The sequence below is a fragment of the Rhinopithecus roxellana genome, chromosome 6 (genome assembly GCF_007565055.1).
Source record: "Rhinopithecus roxellana isolate Shanxi Qingling chromosome 6, ASM756505v1, whole genome shotgun sequence".
Lineage (NCBI taxonomy): Eukaryota > Metazoa > Chordata > Mammalia > Primates > Cercopithecidae > Rhinopithecus > Rhinopithecus roxellana.
This window is the reverse complement of record NC_044554.1, coordinates 11,526,166-11,548,240: the sequence shown is the minus strand read 5'-3', so window position 1 is coordinate 11,548,240 and position 22,075 is coordinate 11,526,166. Positions and strand designations below refer to the sequence as shown.

General features: G+C 36.6%; 1 protein-coding gene across 3 annotated transcripts in view; it reads right to left on the bottom strand.

The window, feature by feature from the left end:
- The window catches only part of COG5 (component of oligomeric golgi complex 5), a 366,355-nt gene that overhangs the window by 224,690 nt on the left and 119,590 nt on the right, over positions 1–22,075 (bottom strand). Inside the window, exon 1 of one of the 3 annotated variants that reach the window (XM_030932306.1) lies at positions 14,852–15,102. The exons of the other annotated variants lie outside the window; for them this stretch is intronic. Within the exon in view, the coding sequence (XP_030788166.1) occupies positions 14,852–14,978 (127 nt within the window). The 5' untranslated portion in view covers positions 14,979–15,102. Of the gene's footprint in view, positions 1–14,851; positions 15,103–22,075 lie in introns of those variants that run through there. 3 annotated transcript variants of the gene reach the window in all.

Below are 22,075 nucleotides of genomic sequence, written 5' to 3'. Positions count from 1 at the left end.
CTGGGCAACATCATGAAACCCCGTCTCTACTTAAATACCAAAAATTAGCTGGGTGTGGTGGTGCGTGCCTGTAGTACCAGGTACTTGGGAGGCTGAGACGCGAGAATCACTTGAATCTGGGAGACAGAGGTTGCAGTGAGCTGAGATCATGCCACTGCACTCCAGCCTGGGCAACAGAGTGAGACTCTGTCTCCAAATAAAAAATAAATAAATAAAAAATGTAGGTTAGTGGTTCCCTGGGGAGTGAAAGGGTTTTCAGAGAAGGGTGGAAGGGAGGTTTCACATGGAAACTTTTGGGAGTGACAAATATGTTTATTATCTTGATTATGTTGATGCTTTCTTAGGCCTATAAATAAATAAAAATGTATAAAGTTATATACTTTCAACAAGTGCAGGTTATCAATACCAAATATACCTCAACAAAACCATTTTTTGTTTGTTTGTTTTTTGAAAAAAAGAAAAACTGCAAAAGAAATATATCAAACAGAGCTATGGGGTTTATTCAACTCCTGAAAAAAGCATTTTCCCTCTTCACTATACTTACGAAAGACATCAAAAAGGATTTTCTGTTTCAAACAGCCATTAAATGCCTATATGCTAAGCACTGTATAAAGATGGAAACAGATATCAATCCTACATTTACATTATGCCTTTTCTGACAGACCAGAAAACAGAATTATAAACTAGTCTGTCCTCTATCCCAAATCCTGAATAATACCCTTATGTACATTAAAGTGTTTTGCTCCCAAAGAGCTAAAAATGATCACATAATTCTTAATTATGGATACTAGAGGGTCTGCTTCACTCAGGTCCAGGCACTCCAAAAAATTAAAAGCTTAGTGGACACTGACTTTGCAATGTATCAATAGGTGTTACAACTTAAGGGAAACCTAGGGTAAACACAAAATTAAGTAGGTACTTTACCATGGCACTCCTCAAAACCATTACTGTGCACAATGAACACCCGAAAGAAGAATATAATATATAACATTTCCCACATCTATTTATCCACAGGATACCATCCATCCCCCACTTTTTTCCCTTCAGATTTTTCGAAAGATCCAGTAAGACTAAAGCCCATGGAACACACTTAGAAAAACACAGTGACTACTTCATACTGGTTTAGATGCAATAGTAAAAGAAATAAAATCCATATAAATCCAATGAAGCCCTTTGTTTACTCCTTTAAAAATCAGGTCAACAAGGGATCTTATTAAAATAGTATAAAGCACTTACAAGCAATAATACAGGGGTGAGACTCTGTCTCAAAAAAAAAAAGATGAAGAAGACACACATCTATTTATATCCTACTCTCCTGTGAAGAGTTCCCACTATATAAAAATTAATGACCACAGAATCTTCACATACATGATACCATAACAACTTCTAGACAAATTTTTTATTCTATATCTGAATTTTACTAAAAAAAAAACAAGAAATATTATATAGGTATTATGAGAGTCACATATCCACAGTCAGAAGAGTCCTTACTATGAAGAAACAACATGAAGATTATTAATGGTAATTACTAAGGTGTGCAAATTTTAAGGGCTTAAAGTTAACTCAGAATATCTACTCTCTAATCCACACATTACAAATGCAATACACTGATGTAAAAGGTTAGAAGAACTACATGGGGTGATAACACAGTAAGTCATCAGAAGTAACAATAATAATAAACATTCATATAATGCTTACTATGTGTTATGTGTTGAACTGTGTCTCCCTAAAATTCGTATGTTGAAGCCCTAATTCCCAGTACCTCAAAATGTGCCTTTATTTAAACATAGGGTTGTTGCCCCTAATTCAGCATGACTAGCATCCTTATATTATAAAAGGAGGAAAGTTGGACAACAATACCCACACATGGAGAATGCCATGTGAAGACAAGGGCAGAGACAGGGGTAAAGTTTCCACAAGCCAAAGAACTCCCAAGACTGTCAGCAAACCAGAAGCTAGGGAAGAGGCATGGAACAGCTTCTCCCTTATGGACCTCACAAGGAAGCAAACTTACTGACATCCTGATTTTGGACTTTAGCCTCCAGAATTGTAAGACAACACATTTCTGTTATTTAAGCCACCCAGTTTGTGGTACTTTGTTAGAGCAGCTCGAGCACTACAGACCCTATGTGTCCAGACACTGTTATAAGAGCCTGTATATTACTCATTTAATACAACTCATTTAATACATTTATCTGCTCCGCTTTACAGGTGATCAAACTGAGGCACACAGCAGTTAATTAACTTGTCCAAATTCGTAATTACTAAGGCAGGATTTGGAAAGTGACGCAAATGGTTTTTGTCTTAGTTCAGGCTGCTATTAACAAGGTACCATAAACTGGGTGGCTTATAAACAACTGAAACTTATTTCTCACAATTCTAGAAGCTGGAAGTTCAACATCAGGGTACCAACATAGTCAGCTTCTGGTAAGGGCTCTCTTCTAGGCTGTAGGCCTGCATCCTCACATGGCAGAAGAGGGCAAGAGGGCTCTCTGGGATCCCTTTTTCAAGGATACTAATAGCATTCATAAGGGCGCCATCATCATGACCTAATAACTTCTCAAAAGCCCTTCCTCCTAATATCATCACAATAGGGAGGTTAGGATTTCAACATATGAATTTGGGGGAAACATAAACATTCTGCCCATTGCAGTGTTGTTGCTAGAATGGCCCCATAGTGTAGCTGTGTGTTTCAACTGTCTGGGGCATTCAGATCAAAGTTTGATTCTCTGGGCCTGTAAAACTTTGTTCTCTTTATACATTCTAAAATCTTTTAATAAATCTTTTCTACTTAAATTAGGTATAGTAGATTCAGTTGATCTCAACTAGGAACCCTAACTCCAGTAAGGAATTGGAGTTCTGGAGAAAGATGAAGTACCTAAAGAAACTGACAGTGGTTGCAGCCCGAGTAATCTCTGACTACTATTCGATATACGGGTTTTGAGGTTTAGCACGACAGCAGTGAAGGGCCAATCTGACAAACCTGGCCACAAAAATCAGTTCCTCTGGTCTTGTTCATCTATCTGATCATAAACACTTTACTGACCTCTCTCCAAAAGTAAGCCTATATAGATAGACCACACTGGAGTCCAGTTAAGGAGAGGAGGTCATGAGGTAAGGAAAATAATGGAGGGTTCCAAACTACCATGGACTTCAAGAGAGGTGACTAGAGATTAGCAACTGAGATTCGGCTTTTCCTATACGTCAAAATTTACATGGCCCAAACTTGATAATTTCTTCTTATTCACTGTTCTTCACTAAATTCCCTTCATGTTAGCTCCCTGTGAAAACACTGCACACACAAATTATTTCACAACTTGAGAGTTAAATACATTTTAGGACAAAAATATACTCTTCTGTTATGGATTGAATTGTACTATGCAAAAAAAGTTGTACTGAAGTCTTAACCATCAGTACCTATAAATGTGACTTTACTTGGAAACAGGGTTTTCCCAGGTGTAATACAGTTGACACTGGATTTTTCTCGGTGACTTTTGCCAGCTGGACCACCTCCAGCTGGTGACGCCTCCACTGAAGCCTCGCTCGGCCCCAGGCCTGCCACAGGAGACACCCTGCCCACTCAGTCCACTAGGCTGTGCCTTGCTTGTGCACCAGCTCAGCCTGTGGCTGGGCTGGGACTGCCCCAGCCCACCCATGTTACAGTTCATACCCACGTTCAGCAGTTCCCAAGTTCTTGTCCTGCATCCAAGAAGAATGAGATTACACTGACCATCAAGGGTGAGAAGGGTAGAGAAGAGTGTTACTAAGCAACAGGACAGCTCTCAGCAGAGAGGGGATGTGAGGGTGGTCCCCCACTCAAAGTCGGGTGTCTCTCCTTCAGTGTGGCTGGGTCCGAAGCTTTTACGGGCTCAGAATGGGAAGTGCGTGCTGACTGGTTTGTGAGTATGCAAAAAAGACTAAAACAAAGGCACCACTCAAAGGTGGGCTCGACAGTATAAAAATCCAATTAGGAAAGTGTAGGTATATGTAAAACAAGTGAAGGGTAGGGATCAATCAGAGGAAAGCACACCAAACAGGAAGAGAGGTTCTCAATCCAGTACATGGATTTATCCAAGAATCCAAGACTCGTAGCTTGGCTTTCAGGCTTTAAATTGTCTTTGGTTTGAAGGTGGAGTTTTACCGGGGACCTGCCCCTGTCTGCTAAGGATTTGTCTGCCTCCTGCTACTATCCTAGTTAAAATAAAGTTAAAATAAAGTTAAACTGGTGCCCTTATAAGACATCTTATAAGGAACATTTGGACACAGCCACAGAGAGGAGAATGCCATGTAAAGACACAGGGACCTAGGAGAAGGCCATGTGAAGACAGAGGCAGAGATTGGAATGACACATTTATAAGTCAAGGAACAACAAGAAGTGCCACAGTCACCAAAAGCTACAGGAGGCAAAGAAGGATTCCTCCCCTAGAGCCTTCAGGGAGAGTATGGCCCTGTTAACACCTTTACTTCAAACTTCTAGCCTCCAGAACTGTGCAAGAATAATTCTGTTGTTTTAAGGCACTCAGTTTGTAGTAATGTGCTGCAGTAGCCCTAGGAAACTAAAACGTCTTCTCTCTGTTATATTCATTTTTTTCTATCTTCAGTGAACCCCCAATTTAGGCCTGAAGCTATAGACCAAATGAGTTAACTGAGAATTGAAGTCAATGAAGGTTCCACAATGCAGAGAAGCTGCAGGATAAGCTCTTTAATCTTCTACACAACATTCACTGGCATACTACCAGCAAGTTCTCATATTTTCTTAGCTTAAGAGCTCTTGAACTACTAAATACAATTTTCATAATGAATGAATATGCTTATAAAGAGGAGTTAGGAAGGTAGAACAAAAACTACATTGGCTTGAAGTATGGGCATCAGATATTTTGCTAAATAAAATGGAGGTCACCATGTCAATTCCACATGAGCATTTCCTGTCACTCTGCTGTTAAAAAAAGCCAAGAATGAGTGTGTGACAAACCTACTGTACAATGAAAGATACTAAGTAACAGAATATTACTAAGAGTACCACTTAAAACTTAATCTAAAATATTTTAGCTGCCCCTTACTATAGGGAATCTTTATGGAACAACCATATTTTACTTCATCCTTCAAAGGAACTAAATAAAATATCATCTTGGAAGAGTAGCATAATATGGATCTGACAGCTTAGAGGGAGTAGAATGTTACCATATGTCTTTTTAATTTTAGTCATTCTTGGGGGTGTAAAGTGGTATATCATTGTGGTTTGATTTGCATTTTCCTAATGACTAATGATACTGACCACCTTTTCATGTGCTCATTGGCCATTTGCACATCTTCTCTGGAGAAACGCCTATTCAAGTCCTTGCCCAGTTTTTTTTTTTTTTGTTTTTTTTTAAGAGATGGGGTCTTGCTATGTTGCCCAGGCTGATCTCAAACTCCGGAAGCTCAAGCAATCCTACTGTTTCAACCTCCAAAGTAGCAGGGTCTACAGGACTGTGTCTGGCTTTTGCTCAGTTTTCAGTTGGTGATATGGTTTGGCTGTGTCCCTATTCAAATCTTATCTTGAACTGTAGCTCCCAAAATTCCCACATGTTGTGAGAGGGACCTGGTGGGAGTTAATTGAATTATGGAGATGGGTTTTTCCTGTGATAGAGAGAAAATAAGTCTCATGAGATCTCATGGTTTTATGAAGGGGAGTTTCCCTACACAAGTTCTCTTCTCTCATCTGCTGCCATGTGAGACATGCCTTTCACCATGATTATGAGGCCTCCCTAGCCACATGGAACTGTGAGTCCATTAAACCTCTTACTTTTGTAGATTGCTTACTCTTGGGTATGTCTTTATCAACATCATGAAAATGGACTAATACAGTTGGGTTATTCATCTTTTTTGAGTTGTAAGGGTTCTTTATATATTTTGTATGCAAATACCCTGTGTCAGAGACATGATTTACAAACATCTTTTCTGATTCTGTGGATTGTCTTTTCACTTTCTTGATAGTGCCCTTTAATGTGCAAAAGTTTTAAATTTTGATAAAGTGTCATTTATCTCACCTCCTTTTGTCACTTGTGCTTTTGTTGTTGAATCTCAGAAACCAAGGTCACAATAATTTCCTCATGTTTTTCTCTAAGAGATTGTATGGTTTTAGATCTTTAGGTATATGATACATTTTTAGTTGCTTTTTTGCATATGAGGAAGTGATATATATTCATTCTTTTGCATGTAGATACCAGTTGTCCCAGGACAATTTTTTGAAAAGACTATTCATTACCAATTACATTGTCTTCACATTCTTGTTAAAAATTAATTAACTATAAATGTCAGAGTTTATTTCTGGACTCTCAATTCTATTCCACTGATCTACATATCTATCTTTATGCCATTACCAGACTGTATGAATTACTGCAGCTCTGTACTAAGTTTTAAAATCAGTACATGTAAGTCCTCCAGCTGTGTTCTTTCTCAAGTTGATTTTGGCTATTCTTTTTAGAATTCGTTTTAGCTATTCTGGGTTGCTTGCATTCCAGTATGAATTTTAGGATCATTTTACAATTTCTGCAGCAAACACCAACTTGGATTCTGATAGGGACTGCAATGAATCTATAGAACAATTTGGGAAGTGCTGCCATCTGTGCTAGGCAGATTAATGTACTCTAAGGATATCCAACATCCTAATCCTCAGAATTTGTGAAATGCTACCTTACATGCTAAAAGGAACAGTGCAGGTATGCTATGGTTCTTGAGATGGGGAGGTTATCCTGGATTACCTGGATAGGCCCTAATAAAATCACAAGTGATTTTATAAAATGAGGCATTGGGAGATCTGATGACAGAAGAAGGCACTGGAGAATGGAAGCAGGAGGAGAAAAGGTTGATATGATGCAGGGCCATGAACCAAGGGAAGTGGACAACCTCCAAAAAGCAAATCAAAACAAAACAAAACAAAAACAAACAAAAAACTATCTTAGAGCCTGCCTTCAGAAGGAAGCAGCTCTGCTGACATTTTGATTTTAGTCCCTTAAAACTCATTTCACACTTCTAATCTCCAGACTTGTGAAAGAATAAATCTGTGTTGTTTTAAGCCACCAAATTTATGGTAATTTGTTACAGCATCCCTAATAAACTAATACACCCAATGCATCCTAAGTGTGTCTGCACATAACAACAGAGTTTGATATAAATGTAGCAAAAATAAAAATGACTGGAATTTGAAAATCTACAATTATGTCAAATAGTTTTATATCCTTTTATAAATAATTGATAAAACAGGTAGACAAAAAATTAGTAAAGATATCTGTAGAGGGAGATAACAGAAACATGGCAAAAGTTTTACAACTGGTAAATCTAGGTTATGGGTAAGGGGTGTTTATTTTACTATTCTTTCAACTTTCTCTAATTTAAAACTTTTTAAAATAAAAAGATGGGGAAAAATCACTGAAGTATAGAGAATATATGAAAGATAATCTATTTTTTATCTGGGGCATCATCAAACTCTATCATCTTACCATTAGATTTTATTATTTACTAGAAAAATCCTACTTGCCACATTGATTTTTTAAAAAAAATTTTAACACAGGGTCTCGTTCTGTCACCCAGGCTGGAATGCAATGACACAAACACAGCTCGTTGTAGTCTCAACTTTCCAGGCTCAAGCCTCAGGATACTGAGGCTCAACTTCCTCTCACATCAGCCTCCAATGTAGCTGGGACCACAGGCATGCACCATCACACCTAGCTAATTTTTTTTATTTTTTGTAGGGACAAGGTCTCACTTTGTTGCCTAGGCTGGTCTAGAACTCCTGGGTTCAAACAATCTGCCTGTCTCAGCCTCCCAAAGTGCTAAGATTAAAGGTACGAACCTGCCCAATCAACAGTGACTTTTAAATAAAGGTTGGCCTGCAAATATAGAGTCTAAAGAACTGCTACTTTAAACAGGAAGAGTGTGTGAGTGTGTGTGTGTGTGTGTGTGTGTGTGTGTGTGTGTGTAACATTTTATTGTAAAAATATCATGAAAGAAGAGAGAATGGTCCCTTGTACCCATTACTGAGTTTCAACAATTATCATCATTTTGCCATTCTTTTTTGTCCATATCCTATCTCATGTGTTCCAATGCTTTGGCATAAACATTAAGTCTTAAGTACAAAAAGAATCACTGAAAAGAATATGTCAAGTGAAAATCGAAAAGAATATGTCAAGTGAAAAGACCACAATGTTCTATAAAAATAACTGCTCTATAGTAAACTAAAGTTGAAAAATTAAACACAGACAGGTCAGACTAAACATTGCTGGGTTAAAATAAAATTCAAACTGATAAAATAGGCTGCAAAATATTTTCGCAATTCAAGAGTAACTGATATACAAAAGAGAGGGGAGTGGAAGTTAACAAGATAGTACCACCTAATCCTCTAAGGACATGAACTTAGGACACTGAAATAAGAACGTGACGTTAAGTACAGACCAGAGGAAAATACAATAATGCTTAAAAATTCAAACGCAGTCGTTTCAATGTAAGAATATCAGTTAACCAAAAATTGCCATTAATATCAAACTGGCCTTATAAAAAGCTGCCTCTACATGAAAATAAAGTCTTTTCCACTTAAAAAATTCTAACTAGGAAGAAAAATGGGGATTTCTGAAGTCATATTCTATTTATAGTACATACATTCTACCATGTACTATAAAAAGTCCAGGGATGTACCCATTTTCACACACAAAAAAAAATTCTACAAAAAATTTTCTATTTTTTTTCTATTCATCATCGTACTGGAAGTCCTAGCCAGAACAATTAGGCAAGAAAAGAAATAAACGGCATCCAAATTGGAAAGGAAGAAGTAAAATTATCTCTGTTCACAGATGACATAATCTTAGATATGACAAACCTTATAGATTCCACATCATAAAAAACTGTAAAAATAAATGAATTTAGCAAAGTTGTAGGATACAAAATCAACACACCACAATCAGTTGCATTTCAGTACACTAACAATGAACAATCCAAAAAGGAAATTAAGAAAATAATCCCATTTACAATTTTAGCATTAAAAAGAATAAGACAAGAATAAACTTAGAGAAAATAAAAAGGCAAAAGACATGTATTCTGAACACTACAAAGTATGGCTGAAAGAAATTAAAGACAACACAAATAAATGGAAGATATCCCATGATTTTGAATTGAAAGGCTTAATACTGTTAAGATGTCAATACTACCCAAATTTATCTACAGATTTAATGCAATCCCTATTGAAATCCCAATGGCATTTTGTGTGCGTGTGTGTGTAGAAACAGAAAAAAGCATCCTAAAATTCATATGGAATCTCAAGGGACCCCAAACAGCCAAAACAAAAGATGGAAGTTTCATAGCTGCTGGCATCAAAACATATTACAAGGCTACAATAATAAAACTTGTCTGGTACTGGCATAAAGACAGACATATAGACTAGTGGAACAGAGGGCCCAGAAATAAACCTTCACATGTAAGGTCAAATGATTTTGACAATGGTGCCAACACAATTCAACAGGAAAAGGACAGTCTTATCAACAAATGGTGGTGGGAAAACTGGATATCCATATGCAAAACAATAAAATGGTACCATTACCTTAGCTATATACAAAATTTAACTCAAAATGGATCAAAGACCTAAACTAAGAGCTAAAGCTATAAAACTCTTAGAAGAGGCATAAAGGAAAAATTTCATGGCATTGAATCTGGCAATTTCTCGCATACTGACACCAAATCACAGGCAAAAAAAAAAAAGTAAATATAAACTGGTCTACATCAAAACGTAAAACTTCCGTGTAAATACCACAATTCACAGTGAAAAGGCAACCTACAGAATGGGAGAAAATATTTGCAAATAATATTTCTAATAAAGGGTTAGAATATATAAAGAAATCCTACAATTAAGAAACAAAAAAGCAAATAACCTGATTTTTAAATGGGCAAAGAATATAAATAGGCATTTCTCTAAAAATGAGAGACAGGTGGTCAACAAGCACATGAAAAGATGTTCAACGTTACTAATCATTAGAGAAATGCAAATCAAAATCACAATGAGATATCACCTCACACCAGTTAGAATGGCCACTATTAAAAAAAAATACACAAAACAGAAAATAACAACTGTTGCAAGGATGTAGAAAAACTGGAACCCTTGTGCATTGTGTCTAGAAACGTAAAATGGTGCAGCTGTTATGGAAAACGATATAGACCTTCCTGAAAAAACTTAAAATTAGAATCACCATATGATACAATAATCCCATTTTAGGGCATACATCCAAAAAAATGGAAAACAAGATCTCAAGGGAATATCTGCATATCCATATTCACTGCAGCTATTATTCAAAATAGCGATGAGGTAAAAGTAACCCAAAAGTCCACTGGCAGAGATAAATGCATAAAGAAAATGTGATATATACACTGAGTACAACGTGTACACTGCTTGGGTGATGGGTGTACCAAAATCTCAGAAATCACCACTAAAGAACTTATTTGTGTAACCAAACATCACCTGTTCCCAAAAACCTATTGAAATAAAAAATAAATTGAGATAAATGTTTTAAAAAAGATAGAAAGAAAAAGAAAATGTGGCATATAAACCCAATGGAATATTAGCCTTAAAAATGAACAAAATCAGTCGGGTGTGGTGGCTCATGCCTGTAATCCCAGCACTTTGGGAGGCCAAGCTGGGCAGATCATGAGGTCAGGAGATCAAGACCATCCTGGCTAACACAGTGAAACCCTGTCTCTACTAAAAATACAAAAAATTAGTTGGATGTGGTGGCACACGCCTGTGGTCACAGCTACTAAGGGGGCTGAGGGAGGAGAATCGCTGGAACCCAGGAGGTGGAGGTTGCATTGAGCCGAGATCGCGCCAGTGCACTCCAGCCTGGATGACAGAGCGAGACTCCGTCTCAAAAAAAAAAAAAAAAAGAAAAAAATCTTGTCACATATTGCAACACAGATTATGAGCACATTATGTTAAATGAAATAAGTCAGTCACAAATAGACACTGTCTGATTCTACTTTTATGGGGTATCTAAAGCAGTTAAACTCATAGAAACAGAAAGTAGAATGATGGTTGCCAACAGGTAGAGGAGAGGAAAATTAAGACCTGTTTGATAGGTATAGAACTTCCATTTTACAAGGGGAAAAAATTCTGGGCATCTGTTCAACAACAATATAAACATAGTACTAAACTGCACAGTTAAAAATTACTAAGATGGGAAATTACATGGTATTTGTTTTTTGCCACAATTAAAAAAGAAAAACAGAAAATAACAATTGTTGAGGAGAATACAGAAAAACTGAAATCTGGCCAGGCGCGGTGGTTCATGCCTGTAATCCCAGCACTTTGGGAGGCCCAGGTAGGTAGATCACTTGAGGTCAGGAGTTTAAGACCAGCCTGACCAACACGGTGAAACCTAGTCTCTACTAAAAATACAAAAATTAGCTGGGCGTGGTGGCGGGCATCTGCAATCCCAGCTACTCGGGAGGCTAAGACTCGAGAATTGCTTGAACCTAGGAGGCGGGGGTTGCAGTGAGCTAAGATCGTGCCACTGTACTCCAGCCTGGACAACAGAGACTTTGTTCTAGAAAAAAAAAAAAAAAGAAAGAAAAGAAAAAAAGAAAAACTGAAATCCTCACATATCACTGGCAGACATGTAAAATGATGCAGTTTCTATGGAAAATGGTATGGTTGTTTCTTAAAAGACTAAACATAGAATTACCATATGGTCCACCAATTCTATTTCTAGATATACCAAAAGATATTTAACAGGGATTTGAATAGGTACTTGTAAGTAATAGGTACTTGAATATGGATTCATAGCAGCAATATTCACAATAGCCATGAGGTGGAAGCAACTCAAATGTACATCGATGAATGAAGGATAAAGAAAATGTGGTACATATACACAATGGACTACTATTCCGCCATAAAAAAGAACGAAATCACATCATTTGTGGCAACATGGATGGACCTGGAGGATATGATATTAAGTGAAATATGCACAGAAAGAGAAACACTACATGTTCTCACTCATATGTGGGAGCTAATTAAGTTGATCTCATAGAGGTAGAGAATAGAATGGTGATAATCAGACAGAAGTTGAGAAGGATGGGGAGAGGGAAGGATGAAGACAGGTTGGTTATTCACAGTAGACAAGACACTGAAGCAACTTAAATGTCCATGGACAGATGAATAAGCAAAATGTAGTATGTACAATGAATTATTCAGCCTTTAAAAGGAAGGAAAATTTGACACATGCTATATAACATAGAGGAAACTTGAAGACATTATGCTAAATGAAATAAGCTAGTCAGCAAACAAACAAATACATAATCCCTCTGATGTGAGGTACCTGGAGTAGTTAAAATCATAGACACAAAAAGAATGGTGGTTGCCAAGGGCTGAGGGTGGGGGAGAATGGGCAGTTAGTGTTTAATGAGTACAGAGTTTCAGGTTGATACAGACAAAAAAGTTCTGGAGATAGGTGGTGGTGATGGTTGCACAACTATGAATGTACTTAATGCCATAAAACTACACACTTAAAATTTGTTAAAATAGCAAATTTTGTTATGCATATTTTATGACAAAAAAGTCCTCTTTTATATGCAGCATTCATTTTAAACTTTTATTGTAAATAAAAATTCATGAAATGTTAATTTTTGCTTTCAACTGACAGAAAGAAAACTAAAATTAACTTAAAAGGGGGAACAAAGGAATATAATACAAATTCTAAAGCAATAGAGAACTAAAGCAGAGTTGGATCATGAGTGCTCAGCAACTGTCATCAAGACGCAGTGTGACCTGTTTAAATAAAAAGTGTAGTATTTAATAATAACTGCAAATAGTATGATGTATTTATAAAGCAAATATAACCCTGATTTGTCTTTTCAAAGAAGTCAATGTTCATTTACAGTAATACTTGAATTAAGTAAGACATTTCAATGACACTGTTTGTGGTCAAACAGCATGTATTGACCAAGTCAAAAATCAGAGATCTAATTTCAACTTCACCATTTACAGGCCATGCAAATCTAAACAGGGAATTTAATGAGCCTCAGTTTATTCATTCATTAAACTGGGATCTCCTCTCTGAAATCATACGTATGAGTTTCAAATGAGATATTTACCAAATCATTTAAAAACCATGAATTTAGGATCTCCTCTCTGAATCAGTATGAGTTTCAAATGAGATATTTACCAAATCATTTAAAAACCATGAATTTTCACATCAACGTAACGCATTATAACACATTATCATATGATTTCTTTCTGACTACATCACCAAGTGCCCTTTCCTCTGCCTACTCTACTCCAAAAATGGTGAGTATCTAGCCCCAGTGCATTCTGCTTGGTATTAATCTATTATGTTAGGATAGCATAGCCCTTTGGCATAATTTTAAAAGAAGCCAAAACCTGAGGTTTAGGCATCTTAGGTTAAGAACCATAGTAACTTCTTTCTTGTTTCTGCTAAAAATATAGAATGCTGGTGCTTGGAAGAAAGTGAATGTGTCTTGCCTTTCACTGGACGACCATTATCAAATAGCCACTGTGTGACAGGTGCTCTTTCAGACACTTAAAGTCCTTCCACTGGACAACTATTGTTGAATAGCTACTCTGTGACAGTTGCTCTCTTAAGATACTTCAGAAAGGAAGTATATTATTTTAATATACATTTATGATTTTAATATACATTTCACATGCCTATTTTTAATTTATATATAGATACACATATTAATGTGCATCTTAATATACATTTTTAAACCATAATAAAATCAGACATTCCTCATAGAAACTGAAATTCTTGCTTTCCTACAACAGTGGTATACTAAGTATTTTTTCATTACAGTACCTGAAAGTTTCTAAACCAATATCCACTTTCCCCTTGATCATAACTAACCAAACTATAATTGTGTTCATAGTAGTAAGGTGCCCGGCTAAATAAATCTCCGTTTCTAGCAAAATATGTATATGAGAAACAGTTAACATGCAAGAAATGACCAATTAGATATATGTCCCAATCTGTCAAAGATTCATGGGAAAGTTTTACTTTCTCAGGTTGTCAGTATGTCTTCATTCTTTTCCTACCTGGAAACTAGATTCAATGCCAGAAGATAAAGCTATCTTGCTGAGGCCCTATGGATGAAAATAAGCATGGCGGACCAGAAAAAGAGAAGAAACTTAGTTTCTATCATCCCAAAATATGACTCTTTGACATAAATATTTTTGAGCTAAAGGCAATTAAGAAGCAGCAAATGGAGTAAGGGCTCTTTCTATCCTCCACTCTTTTCTACCAAGACAGGATATAAATTCTCCTTTACTGGAGACAAGTCTTATCAGCTCAGAGGCAGCACCAGAGAAATCTGCAAACAAATCTTACTCCATTAGTTTATTTCCATAAATTTACCTTCCCACAGTTTCCCACCTCTGGAAGCCTAAAACTGCTTTTCTTTGTCTTGTCACTTCTCTAAAAGGTATTGTTCTTTGTTAAAGATGTTATACAAGCCAGAGTTTTAAGCCACTGGTTTATCTTTCGTTGAGGTTTCTCCTGAGTGATGTGCACTGCACACATTAGCAAACTTGCTTGTTTTTCTCTTCTTATTCTGTCTCTTGTTATAGGACTCTCTCCCAACTACAAACTTAAGAGGACTGAGAAGTTATATTTCCTGCCCTACAATATCCCTGGACTATCATATGAGAAAGATGATAAGCTACTGTATGGGAGACTTCATACTATTTACAACAAAACAAATGGTACTTACAAAGAAGTAATTATAAACTAGAGGCTATTTAAGTGCTTGAAAAGACCACAAAAAGGAACATCATTTAGATCAGAGAGAAACAGGCTTTATGAAGAAAATAAATTCATACCTTCTTGTTCTAACAGAAACTTGGCTCTCCTTGTACAATCTTTCAAGCAGGCAATGTTTTCTCCTTCACCCCTTCTACCACATGGCCTGGAGGTTAGGTTGCTGTCCACTTTGCTTCTTACGGACATTTCCAGACTCTTCTCCCTCCATCCTCTTCAAGAACTCCAGCTTTGAATCTCGTATCATCAAACCATGCCATTCATCACCACTTCCTGACCTCTTCTCTTCTAATGATCCTGTATTCAACCCAATTTCTGCTACCCAATCCCGCGATCATTACCAACCCCTCCATTAAGTACACTAGGTTCTATGCCCTCCTGCCTCATCAAGGACATTCTTCCAAGGATGCTCCCCTCTCTCTCCTACATCATCAATTTTTCCCTTCTCTACGGAATCATTCCCATCGGACATAACTATGATGCAATTCCTATAGCTTATTAAAAAAAAAAAAAAAAAAAAAAAAACCTTTGAAATTTATATCCGTTTCCAGTTACTACTAGTTTCTCTGCTGTACTTTACAGGAAAATTCCTCAGGTAAGTTATCTATATTCTATCTGGAATTGCTCTCCCCGTTTTCTTGAGCCCATTGCAAATAGGCTTTTGGTCCTACCACCACCAAACCTGCTCTTTTCTAAATACATTACTTTTCTGTTGTTACTTTAATGTATCTTTTATTTAGAAAATTACATTTCTAACTTTATACGTAGTATGCAGGAAAATAATTTATATAAACTGATCTTTTTCCATAAATTTGGTTAAATTTTACTAATATTTATTAAATATATTTAATATAACCATATTAACTATATATGTGTAACAATTATTATGTAAAATATAATTATAATTAATATATTATAATCTAATGTAACAGATCCTTTTGAGTTTTCTAAGTAGACTATCATGTCATCTGCAAATAAAGACAATTTTGTACTTTTGCAGGGTCTAAAAGACTGAGCAAAAGGAAGTAGAAGTTTTGTGCCAAAATGGCATTTTGAAAATGGGATACATTAGAAAACAGGAGGTGAAGGAGAAGGAGAAAAGGAGTCTAAATTTGGTAAGGTGAACTTGCAAAGGTGACAGGCAGGCCTATGATTTTGCTAAGAAGGAGCTCAGTTTCTTGAATTACTGTAATCAACACACTGTCCACCCTGAATTTATATCCTCGGCCCCAACGTCCTCCATGAATTTCTTGACTAATATATCATTGGGTAGTTGAAAGGTAGGCCAAATTTAATACTCCCAAAATGAATTGTTATTTCTCCCATAAAATGGCTCCTCACTCAGTATTCTCCACATCAGTAAAGGGTACTGTGTATGAATCTACTTGTCTAACTGTCCCTAAAATATTCTTTTAGTCTCCTTGGGAGCAGAAATTTGGCTGTTGTATCGCTAGTGCTTAGAGTAATATCTAGGACATAGGAGAACTTCAATATGTACTTGTTTGAATGAATTAATTACCAGAAGATTATTCTGTTCTTAATTCTCCATTCTTCAGCAGAAATCAGTAAAATAACTAAAACTTTCAGCAGCTATAGGACAGTTTAGTTTTGGTTGTTTTTCTTGGTTAAAAAAAAAAAAAAGCTGAGAGGGATGTTGTAATATAACAAAAAATAAATATTTCATCTTTGTCCCAAATATTGTACCAGGTTCCTGGCACAGTTCCTAAAACCCTTGGAATGTCTGGACTAACAAGACTGCCTTTTGTATGCTAATAGAATGATGGTGGCCACTAGACACCAAAAAGATCAATGCATGATTAGAGGATTGGAATTTTCAATCCCATCCCACACCAACTTCTGGGGAGGGGAGAGAGGCTGAAAACTGAGTCAATCACCAATGACTAATTATTTAATCAATCATGGTTATGTAATGGAACCTCCATAAAAGCCCCTAACCACAGGGTTCAGAGAAATTCTGAGTTGATGAATACATCAAGGTGCTGAGAGGTCAACCCATGAGAGAGGGAAGTGAAGCTTTGTGCCCCTTCCCCCATACTATGCTCTATATATCTTTTCTATTGGCTGTTCCTGAGTTGTATCCTTTCTTTAAAAACAACAACAACAACAAACAGTAATAATAAGTTAAGCACTTTGCTGAGCTCTGTGAGTTGTTCTAAAGAATTACCAATCCTAGGCCGGGCGCAGTGGCTCACACCTGTAATCCCGGCACTTTGGGAGGCTGAGGCGGGTGGATCATGAGGTCAGGAGATCGAGACCATCCTGTCTAACATGGTGAAACCCCGTCTCTACTAAAAATACAAAACAAATTAGCTGGGTGTGGTGGCGAGAGCCTGTAATCCCAGCTACTTGGGAGGCTGAGGCAGGAGAATGGCTTGAACCAGAGGGAGCGAGGGTTGCAGTGAGCCAAGATCGCACCACTGCACTCCAGCCTGGGCAACAGAGTGAGACTCTGTCTCAAAAAAAAAAAAAAAAAGAATTACCAATCCTGAGGCGGGAGTTGTGGGAAACCCCTTGATCTACAGCAGGTAAATGAGAAATACTACTGACAACCTGGGACTTATAACTAGCATCTGAGGTGGGAACAATCTTAGGGGACTGAGTCCTTAACTTGTCTCCATTCTTTGTCCTTGTTGTTTATGCCTTTTTAGCCCTTCACTGTCATTTTAGTGAACATAAAGGAAAAAGTAGAAATAAAGGTGTGCATTCAATACAATGTTTGACCTGTAATCCAGAGCTTACATTTTAGTCAAACTAGAAGATTATTCCCCTGACTCTAAGTGTGTGCACCTTCCCAGTCTCCAAATAGCCCAATAAAATCTTATCTTTCAATACTCAGTTCAAGTGCCAACTCCACACAACATATTCTCTAACCTTCCAAACTGTAAATAATTTATCCATCTTCTGAATTTTCACAGCACATTACTTGTATCTCTTCTGGCATTTACTTAGACCATATGTGCTATATTTTAATGACTAATGCTCAAAAATCTCCTCCACTGCTCAAAGTTATTTACTTCACTAAAACAGTTTAAATTCTATCAATCAGGGATTTAGTTAATAAGACACATTTTAAAATACAAATATTCTTCAAAATAATAAACCTATTGGTATGCATTAGTTTAGCATGCTCTTTTCCTTCTACCCAAACTATAATCTATGAACTGAGCAAATACGTTATCTAAAAGGTAAGGAAAGATATCTTACACAATTTCAAGAACCAAGCATCTGGTGATATGGTTTGGCTCTGTGGTCCCATCCAAATCTCATAGCAAATTGTCATCCTCAATGTTGGAGGAGAGGCCTGGTGGGAGGTAGCTGGATCATGGTGGCAGACTTCCCCCCTCTGTTCTTGTGATAGTGAGTGAGTTCTCAAGAGATGTGGCTGTTTTCAAAGTGTGCAGCACTTCCCCCTTGGGCTTGCTGTCTTCCTTTTGTCAGCCATGTAAGACATGCTTGCTTCCCCTTTGCCTTCCACCATGATTATAAGTCTCCTGAGGCTTCCCTAGAAGCAGAAGAATGTACAGCCCGCAGAACCATTAGATAATTAAACCTCTTTATCAATTACCCATTCTCAGGGAGTTCTTTATATTAATAATAATGTGAGAACAGACTAATACGTCTGGCCTTGACAAAAGAGAAAGCTGGATATGGCTGTATGTGTCATGAGTAACCTGCAGGGCTTTTTTTTTTTTTTTTTTTTTTTTTTAAATACTTATGTGCTAAAGGTAAACATCAGCCCAACAGTATGTCAACCATCTTCCCTCCCTACTTTCACATATATGCCTCTGGCTACATTTTACCTTCTAGAAATACAGTCTCATCTAAGGTTTAAATCAATTTCACCTAAAAGAAAAAAAAAAGTCTATAACAAAAGAGAAACTTATAGCATGTAATCTGTCACTGAGAGAGATAATTTAGGGTTGTAGACTCTTTGGGTAGATAGCAGACCCAATAATATGCTATAACAGGTGTGTTTCAGAGAATACAAATACAAGATTTTAAAAGCTGGAAAAAGAAACACCAGAAAGAAAGAACAGAATATAGAGATACAGTCTGGAATCCACTGTAATAAAACAGCTGACCTTGCAGTATAACTTTCCAGTTCCTTCATTTATACATCCTGATCTCTTTCCAAGCTTGAGAGGAGTCTATAATAATCTTTAAAAGACGCAACATCAAGGGCTTTCCCTTGCTGCAGGTCCATGAAAATAGGATGTTATATCTCTCAAATTGTATTACCTTTAAACTAAAATAAAATTACTTCAGAAAAGAGAATTCACAGAAAAAGAGAAAACATTTGCAGAACCCAAATGTCTGTCAGCTGATGAACAGAAAAACAAAAGGTGGTACATCCATACATGGTATATTATCTGGCAATTACAAAGAATGAAGTAGTGACACCTGCTACAATGTGACAGAACCTTGAAAATATATGCTAAGTGAAAGAGCCAGGCATAAAAGATCATATATTATATTATTCCATTTATATGAAATATCTACAATAGTCAAACCTATGAAACAGAATATTGGTTCCAGAATATTAGTTGCCTAGGACTGCATGGTTTGGGGAGGAAAGGAGAGAGACTGTTAATAGGTATGAAGTGGTTTCGGGGAATAATAAAAATCTACTAAAATTAGTTTATGGCTCCAATTGCACAACTCTCTGGATATACTAAAAGCCATTGAATTGCACAAGTTATAATGGGTGAATTACATGGTATGTTAATTATATCTTAATAAAGCTGTTAAAAAAATACCTCAGGCCAAAAGAATATCTCTAATGTAATGAAGTGTTATGATCGAGGACTTTAAATTATACTGCTAATAAAAACTAAAAATGTAAATGACTTTGCTGACAGCCCAGAAATATTTTTTTTGTTAAAATCCTAGTCTTAATCTGTGGTGGACTTGATCTCTTCCTCTATCAGCATAGTTAGAATTTCTCCTCATGTTTGTGTGCCATGAAGAACTTATGCCAACTGGCATACTTATGTTGCTACCCATCCCACTCATAGTCTCTCCTACAGCCAAATTGATATTATATATTTCATATATTCTTTACCATCTTCTAGGTGAGCTATAAATGAAATCTCTAGTAAGAGGCACAGAAAGCAGGGAAAGTAGTGGACTGATTTGTTTGTAGGAGTCTACAGATTCTGCACAAATTAAATATTTCAGATTCAGTTACCTTAACAAAAATGAATTAGACGCCTACCTCAAATAGTCCTAACAGACTCACTGTTGCAAGACATAGACTTACACAGGAACAGTTCTATCAGAGTAAATCCGTGTAGAAAACTGGGCACCTACCTCTCTGTTGTTTCTTAATCTTCAAAATGGGGGTGATGAATTAACTGATCTCTGTGTCCCTCTCAGTTCTGTAAGTCTGTATATTCTGTATCATCTTCTAGTCTAGTTAACACTACCACAATTCTCCTATCCTCAGTAAACTGGCTGGTTGCAGGATAGAGCAGCAAATTAATCATATAATTTATTTTTAAAATAGGGTCTAAATTATTCAGTATTATTTTTATAGAGTTTAAATTATTCAAGTCTATCTTACCATCGCTCAGGGCAATAATTAAAAGTAAAAAGTTCGCCATGAAAAGTGGCACAGGCCAAATGGTTCAGAATTTTATAAGCTGAAAGATACCTGCAGTTTTCTTACACAGTTTTCGCCACTCCAACCTTGCTTTTCAGAATTATACCTGTTCTTTCAACCCCCTACCTTATTTAATGAACCTTGTTCTGACTCTTCAAATCATATGGTTTCTTTTGAACCTTCCTAGCATACTGTTAATATCTCTTTTTGAATACTGATCATATTAAAGTCATTTTTATACTTCTCCTAGTTTTACACATCCCAAATCATCAAATACTATATCATAAACTCTAAAGAGCAAGGACTATGCCTCTCCTGTAAAAAAAGAATAGCGATTTTCACATAAGAAACATATCAAAATTGAATTGAAGTTGAGTAACACAACTCTTTTGGATGACCAAAAATACAATTTTCAAAAGTACCAGTCTTAAAGAGTACTTCTTTTTGGATTGTGACACACATACGCTGATAATTTCTTATAACTGAAACTAATTAAGTAGAAAAGTAGGGCAAGCGTAGTGGCTCATGACTGTAATCCTAGCACTTTGGGAGGCCGAGGCGGGGGACTGTTTGAACTCAGGAGTTTGAGACCTCCCTGGGCAATATAGCAAAACGCTATCTCTACAAAAAACACAACTGGTGGCGGGCACTGGTAGTCCCAGCAACTCAGAAAGCTGAGGTAGGAGTATCTCAGGAGCCCAGGAGTTTGAAGCTGCAGTGAGCCGTGATTAGGCCACTGCACTCCAGCCTGGGCAACACAGCAAGACCCTGTCCCAAAAAAGAAAAAAAAGTAGTAGAAATGTAGCTAATAAATATTAGTGGAGTTACAAAAACACACTCTTCCTAGGTCTTTGTTAAACTTTTGCTTTAAAAATATACATTTCCAAAAGTTAACTAAGAGAGAATAGCATAATTCCTTAAGACACAATATCCCCAACTAAAATATTCCTGAAAAGATTCCTCAACTAAAATATCTTGCATACTACCCATAAAATACTTAAGATTATTAAACTTTTCTACACTTATGATGAGGATACACAAACTGAAAGCAATTCTTCAGCACACAAGAGACTGCTATTTACAAACAGGTTTACTGTTAATCCATTTTGGACTTATGTAATGAAAGATGAACTGGAAAATTGCCTTAATCTATCAGAAACTAGCTAGCAAGTACTTATCCCCTCATTTATTCCACTATACAAACTGTTCTATTTCATTCTTTAGTATAAATAGAACCTTCTTGGTATCACAATATAAAGTGCAAATAAAAAATATTATAATGACTAAAAGAATGGTATATGATGAAAAGCATTTCAGTAGTTGAATAGTGATATTGCCCCATCACCCACTCACTCATGCACTCATCCATGCTTTTAACAAATATTTATTGGGTAATCATGCGCAAGTCACTATGCTACAAGACACACCAACAGACATTTATACCTAAGGAAATAAGTCCTAAAACTGTCAAAAGTACATAAATACAGGGTCATTGTGTACAGATACACAGACTGCTCACTGTACAACTTGATAAGTGCCACTCATAAAGACCTCATTGAAAACAGTGCCCCTTGCAATAATGGCACCACTCAGCAGCTCCTCTAGGAACAATCCATGTCATTACAGAGGGAGTAGCCATGTTCATATGATATGACAAACTTGA